At 40.3% G+C, this 7,500-nt stretch overlaps 1 protein-coding gene across 1 annotated transcript in view; it reads left to right on the top strand.

Moving 5' to 3' along the window:
• The window catches only part of LOC138006763 (zinc finger protein 420-like), a 29,500-nt gene extending 22,935 nt beyond the window's left edge, over positions 1-6,565 (top strand). Inside the window, exon 4 of the mRNA XM_068853280.1 lies at positions 2,067-6,565. Within this exon, the coding sequence (XP_068709381.1) occupies positions 2,067-2,908 (842 nt within the window). The 3' untranslated portion in view covers positions 2,909-6,565. The remainder of the gene's footprint in view (positions 1-2,066) is intronic.
• Positions 6,566-7,500: the final 935 nt, after the last annotated feature.

The raw sequence follows: 7,500 nt of genomic DNA, 5'->3' as shown, positions 1-7,500 counted from the left end.
ACGGCCGTCTCTTGAATATGCTTGTTATGCTTGGGATCCCTATACTCAGCGCAGTATTTCAAACCTTGAGAAAGTACAGCGGCGGCTGCCCGCTTCGCTTTTCGAGACTACTCTCGTAACTGAAGTGTCTCTTACATGCTTAACGTCCTAGATTGGCCACTACTTTCTTTGCGTCGGGAGCGTCAACGATTAAATTTCATGTATAAATCCTCCCATAACCTTAATGGAGTGGATCTCTCTAAGTATGTGTCTCTCTCCCAATCTCAGACAAGACGCTCTCATGATATGGTATTTAACCACCTCTCTCCCCGTACTGATGTCTTCAAATTTTCCTTCTTCCCACGTACTATCCCTGTTTGGAACAGCCTCCCTCAGGAGGTTGTTTATTCCCCAAACCTCACTGCCTTTAGTGGTAGGGTGAATGCGTGGCGAAGTTGCTCTGTGACCTGACCTCTGTTGGCTTTTTGCAGCTACATTGTAGTAGACAATAACTTTATTGTACATGTAATTGATTATTTCGTTATTTATTTATAGTCTATTTATTTGTTTTATTTATAGACATGTAAGTGCAAAATATGTGAACTTGTAATTTGCATCTCAAGATTGATTACTTGTTTGTACATTCTAGTTACATCGGTTGTTATGGAAACAAGCGTTACCGATTAATAAAACAGAAACAGAAAAAGAACCACCGGATAAATCACTATCTATTGGATAGCACAATTGGTTTCGCTATGACTTATCCACTGGATAATGATTTATCCGGCGCATAGCGCCATCGATCGTTTGAACAACTGGAGCTTAAAGTGTTGGAGGCAAAAGAGGTAATCTCCCCAGTTAATGGGCTTTCGCAATTGGTTGTTTTACTACTCAGCTACTATGATCAAATTTGCCTTGATTTTTTAGTTTTAACACATAGAATACCAGGAAAGATTAAAACGCCGTTTACTTTTTGGAAATATCTCCATTGGTTCCCGATTCCCGATATTTAAGTTTGAAGAATGTGTACTGCCATCGCACTGGTATCGCGATATATCGCCGTACCGTCGCACCGGTATCGCGAGGTCACGATTTCAAGTCCTGAATTTTTTAGGCTTCTGTACGCAATTGCTAAAATTGCGTTCAAAACTGCGAATCGTTGATTCATTCATCATGGGAACATTAGAACCCACAAATGCCCACCCTAATGTCAGTGGCATCATAGCTCAGTTGGTTAGAGCATCGCATCGTTGAAGTCCTGAATTTTTCAGGCTTCTCTGCGCAATTGCACTTAGCGTTCATTACTTGGAGGATCATAGCTTCACTTGACTTTGAAGTGATGTTAATATTTCACCATCTCAGTCGGAAGTACGGCACGGTACATGCACGTCTCTTGTGGTTGTTTATCTTTTTAGTTAAGGCTAATATCTTCTGTTCACTCTAATTATTTAAGAAGTTTTATTTTTTTTTTCTGTGTACCCTAATTATGTTCGATATATTACGACATTTTCTTTTCATCTGGTCACTTGCTCTAAGTTCCTAGAACTCTTGGTGTCCCACACTTAACGCATGCGCGATTGTATTTACTTGTGGTTGGTTATCTTGTTACTTAACGTTAATATCTTCTGTTAACGCAATTGTATTTACACGTAAGGCCTTGCTAGGCGTCTATTTATTAGCCTCCTATCAATCGTTTGTGAGTTAAAAGGTGACCAGTGACTTGACCTTCACTAACCTGTCGGTTGGACGTTGGAGGTGAAAATGACTTCTTTTTCTGTTGTATTTTAGTGCTAAGTGAGATCGCAATCTGTTAATGATGTCAAGATCAGTTGAGCACAGCAACTACCGTACTTTTAACAGGGGTTCTTGGTGTACAAAGAGTGGGAGCTGTCTCAAGGAAGAGCGAAGTCGTACGAGAGATAAAGAAGTCCATACTGTACAGAAACCTAATGAATGCAAACAATGTGGCAAGCGCTTCAGTCGAATAGGAAATTTAAGGCAACACGAAAGAGTGCACAATGAAGAGAAGCGTTATGAATGCAAACAATGTGACAAGTGTTTTAGCCAAGGAGCGGCTTTGAGTAAACATGAAAGAGTTCATACTGGAGAGAAGCCTTATCAATGCGAACAATGCGGCAAGTGTTTTAATCAGAGTGAAAATTTAAGGACACATCAAAGAGTGCATACTACAGAGAAGCCCTATCAATGCAAACAATGTGGCAAGTGTTTCAACGAATCAGGAGGTTTAAGGAAACATGAAGGAATGCATACTGGAGAGAAGCCCTGTCAATGCAAACAATGTGGAAAGCGTTTTAGCCATGTAGGAAATTTAACGACACATGAAAGAGTGCATACTGGAGAGAAGCCCTATCAATGCAAACAATGTGGAAAGTGTTTTAGCCAAGCAGGAAATTTAAGGGCACATAAAAGAGTGCATAGTGGAGAGAAACCGTATGAATGCAAACAATGTGGCAAGTGTTTTAGTCACAGGCAAAATTTAAGGAAACATGAAAGAATTCATACTGGAGAGAAGCCCTACCAATGCAAACAATGTGTAAAGTGTTTTAGCCGAGTGCAAACTTTAAGGAGACATGAAAGAGTGCATACAGGAGAGAAGCCCTACCAATGCAAACAATGTGGAAAGTGTTTTAGCAACGCAGGAGATTTAAGGACACATGAAAGAGTGCATACTGGAGAGAAGCCCTATCAATGCAAACAATGTGGAAAGTGTTTTAGCCAAGCAGGAAATTTAAGGGCACATGAAAGAGTGCATAGTGGAGAGAAACCGTATGAATGCAAACAATGTGGCAAGTGTTTTAGTCAAAGTCATACTTTAAGGACACATGAAAGGGTGCACACAGGAGAGAAGCCCTGTCGCTACACACTGGCTATGCTTGTGGAAAGTGTTTTTGCGAAGCAGGTAACATAAAAGAGTCCATACTGGACAAAAGCGTTATAAACCTTAACCAGTTGGAACGTCTTACGCTTCAGAAGTTCTGTAAGTGCAAATGAACACAAACTAGTGGTGCATCGCCCCTGCACTTGGCAAGAACATAGTTCAAAAGAGAGTGCAAAACACGGTTGCTGGGTGTGCCAGAAAGAATTGAGCAGCGAGGAGCTTCTTCTTGCACACTATCAAAATCATATGACGTTTGAGGAGCCGTCATCTTAAATCAGTTGGGTGGCTCTGTAATGAATTATGTTTTAGAGTTTTTTAGCTCTTTGGCGATAATGATGTTGGCCTTTGAAAATTTAAGAAAGCTCCCATTTGCTGATTTTTAGCTTTCATTGGACGTTGCTTCCCTGTGTCATGCTTTTAGTCTTTTCTAAGCCACGTTGAAAATTAGATCATTGTTTATATCTCTAAACACAGTGCATTTTGGGTCCTACCAGTTTAAACTGTGGCAGTGTCCTTTTATGTGTTGTCAAAATAGTCTTCCGCAAATTCATCGTAACCAACAAATTGCTTCATATAAAAGTGGAAAACCTCGTTGCCTTAGTCAATCAACTTTCCATGGAGTCAGATTCTGCTCTGTAATGAATTATGTTTTAGAGTTTTTTAGCTCTTTGGCGATAATGATGTTGGCCTTTGAAAATTTAAGAAAGCTCCTATTTTGCTGATTTTTAGCTTTCATTGGACGTTGCTTCCCTGTGTTATGCTTTTAGTCTTTTCCAAGCCACGTTGAAAATTAGACCATTGTTTATATCTCTAAACACAGTGCATTTTGGGTCCTACCAGTTTAAACTGTGGCAGTGTCCTTTTATGTGTTGTCAAAATAGTCTTCCGCAAATTCATCGTAACCAACAAATTGCTTCATATCAAAGTGGAAAACCTCGTTGCCTTAGTCAATCAACTTTCCATGGAGTCAGATTCTGCTCTGTAATGAATTATGTTTTAGAGTTTTTTAGCTCTTTGGCGATAATGATGTTGGCCTTTGAAAATTTAAGAAAGCTCCTATTTTGCTGATTTTTAGCTTTCATTGGACGTTGCTTCCCTGTGTTATGCTTTTAGTCTTTTCCAAGCCACGTTGAAAATTAGACCATTGTTTATATCTCTAAACACAGTGCATTTTGGGTCCTACCAGTTTAAACTGTGGCAGTGTCCTTTTATGTGTTGTCAAAATAGTCTTCCGCAAATTCATCGTAACCAACAAATTGCTTCATATCAAAGTGGAAAACCTCGTTGCCTTAGTCAATCAACTTTCCATGGAGTCAGATTCTGCTCTGTAATGAATTATGTTTTAGAGTTTTTTAGCTCTTTGGCGATAATGATGTTGGCCTTTGAAAATTTAAGAAAGCTCCTATTTTGCTGATTTTTAGCTTTCATTGGACGTTGCTTCCCTGTGTTATGCTTTTAGTCTTTTCCAAGCCACGTTGAAAATTAGACCATTGTTTATATCTCTAAACACAGTGCATTTTGGGTCCTACCAGTTTAAACTGTGGCAGTGTCCTTTTATGTGTTGTCAAAATAGTCTTCCGCAAATTCATCGTAACCAACAAATTGCTTCATATCAAAGTGGAAAACCTCGTTGCCTTAGTCAATCAACTTTCCATGGAGTCAGATTCTGCTCTGTAATGAATTATGTTTTAGAGTTTTTTAGCTCTTTGGCGATAATGATGTTGGCCTTTGAAAATTTAAGAAAGCTCCTATTTTGCTGATTTTTAGCTTTCATTGGACGTTGCTTCCCTGTGTTATGCTTTTAGTCTTTTCCAAGCCACGTTGAAAATTAGACCATGGTTTATATCTCTAAACACAGTGCATTTTGGGTCCTACCAGTTTAAACTGTGGCAGTGTCCTTTTATGTGTTGTCAAAATAGTCTTCCGCAAATTCATCGTAACCAACAAATTGCTTCATATCAAAGTGGAAAACCTCGTTGCCTTAGTCAATCAACTTTCCATGGAGTCAGATTCTGCTCTGTAATGAATTATGTTTTAGAGTTTTTTAGCTCTTTGGCGATAATGATGTTGGCCTTTGAAAATTTAAGAAAGCTCCTATTTTGCTGATTTTTAGCTTTCATTGGACGTTGCTTCCCTGTGTTATGCTTTTAGTCTTTTCCAAGCCACGTTGAAAATTAGACCATTGTTTATATCTCTAAACACAGTGCATTTTGGGTCCTACCAGTTTAAACCGTGGCAGTGTCCTTTTATGTGTTGTCAAAATAGTCTTCCGCAAATTCATCGTAACCAACAAATTGCTTCATATCAAAGTGGAAAACCTCGTTGCCTTAGTCAATCAACTTTCCATGGAGTCAGATTCTGTTAAATTCAAGGTCATGTGTACACTTCCATCATATGTACTTCACTTTACGAAAGTTGCTTGAGGGTTATGAAATCCAAAATAAACCATAGACGTAAATCTTAACATAAATCCTCATCTTGTTGCTCATCAAAGGAAAAGACGAGATCCTAAAGTTTTTCTTATTAAAGCAAAGATTCCTTAGCTTCAGTTTAACAACTCTTAAAAGGAGTCATGCACGGTAAGGGTCATGTGACAACATTTGAAATCCATGCCAGCCAACTTAGGGCGCTTTCCTTTTGTCAGAACTGGCCGGCCAGACCCAATAATTTGCCAAGAAAATGCAACAATTTGAAGGAACACTTGCATGATAATCCCTCGCATTCTTCTCGGGGAGTATATATCATCCTCGACGTGTGTTAATTTGGATGCGTTGTAGAGTTAGTCCTTCGAAATGCCCGATCTGGCCGGTCAGTTCTGTCAAATGGAAAGCGCCCTTAGTTTGCAAACATTGGCTTTGGTGCCTGTTCGGTTTTTGGATTTAATAATTTCAAAGAAAACCGCATTAGATATGTTAACCACGAAAGCTAAACCAAGGATATTTTTACGACCTAAGAAAGTCATACCCTAGAATTCCGAAAAGAACGGAGGCCGTTTCTTTCGGATTTAACAGGCTTAAGAGGCCGCTACTTTGGGGTAGCCGTGACGGTTACTTTCGGATAGTTAAAAAACGGGACGGGTTTCGATATGTATTTTTCGTGTAGATACTTGCAGGCGTAAATGACTCAACTCAGTAGTAATGATGAAATGTTATATGAAATGGATCAGTAGTGTTTATCGTAATATGTACGGTAGTGTTCGTAAATTTTTCAGCGAGATTCATCATTATCATCATCACCATCAGGGCTAAATTCACCCCCTGACGGAGGAAGCCGTCCTTGGATTGATGCCACAGGTATCTGTCCTTAGCTAATCTTGACCATGCAGGTCCAAGCTGTCTGGTGAGATCATCTCTCCAATCGGGTCCAATTCTTGGGGTCCCAGAAACTAAGGATCACATAAATGTTTCTGGCTTTTTAGTCCACTCAGGTTGTTCCATCAGCATTACGCTTATAAGAAGTTATTCGCAGTATACCTTACGGTGCCGTACTGTATAAAAGTTTTTTTTTCACGTTCCAGTTCCAGCTGTATTCCAGCAGACAATTGTTGGATATTTCGCTGTAGTTTTGTCAATCAATCATTCCTCAAGTACAGTGTATTTGTCTTTCCCTTCCGCATTACATTAAATGTTACATTAAACCGAAAATTGTGTAGACACAACTTTAATGGCCCACCCTTCCTAGTTAAGTAAAATAAAAAGAAGCCCACTGTTGAATCCTAACACAAAAATACACTAGTGACCCACCCCCTCATCCCCTTTCTAATCCCGGATCATCTTACTAAGCTAATACATCAGGTACCATAAATAATTCACCTTTTTATGGTATCAATCAGAATCTCCATAGAAATGATTGGTCAAATATGTTGTACATAGCCGTCCATTTCTAGAGTTGCGAGGCTGTAACATCTCGCCATTCTCTGAGACGCTTTAATCGTCGTCACTGGACTCACCAACTTCCCACACCAGGCCCTGCATAATAAGGATGTCTGTTTTGACGGGCGGCAACTTTAAATCTTTCATGCAATCTAGCACCCGGTCCATCTTTATTTGAAGACCACCATACACTTGCAATAACTGTTCCCTGGTAGCTGTAATTTCATTAAGTTCTTGCTTCACCCCTTTTCACATGCAACAAAATGATGGCCTACCCCCTCATCTTTCCCGGCCCACCCCCTCCAGTACTTTATGACCAGTCCCTAACGCAATTAACAGGGAAATGTCATCTATGGAGAGCATAGATGACACCGCGCACCGATGACTCAGTTGGTTGAGCACTGAGCTGTCATGCGGGAGGTCGTGAGTTGGAAGCTCTCTGTGCGACGTTAAAGAACCCACACACTATTCGAGAAGAGTAAGAGATTAAGTTTCCGGTGTTGTTGCCTGCAGTCCTCTGTGAGTGTGTTCTTTCCAGCAGAAGTGGCCGACTTGGCGTAATGTCTCTAGAAAGGCCACATGCATACAGTGACTGCGCAAGTGACTACCACAACCACCGTGATATTTCAAAACCACAATGGTGACCGTAATCGGTCCGTGATGACAATGACCACCCTGGCAACTGGCGCCACCATGACCACTCTGACAGCCTGGGCCACCTTGTCCTTGCTTGGATACCCCCATGTTCAC

Source organism: Montipora foliosa, chromosome 6 (genome assembly GCF_036669935.1).
Source record: "Montipora foliosa isolate CH-2021 chromosome 6, ASM3666993v2, whole genome shotgun sequence".
In the NCBI taxonomy this organism is placed as follows: domain Eukaryota; kingdom Metazoa; phylum Cnidaria; class Anthozoa; order Scleractinia; family Acroporidae; genus Montipora; species Montipora foliosa.
Note: the sequence above shows the minus strand (reverse complement) of the source record. Positions and strands in the feature narration are given on the sequence as shown.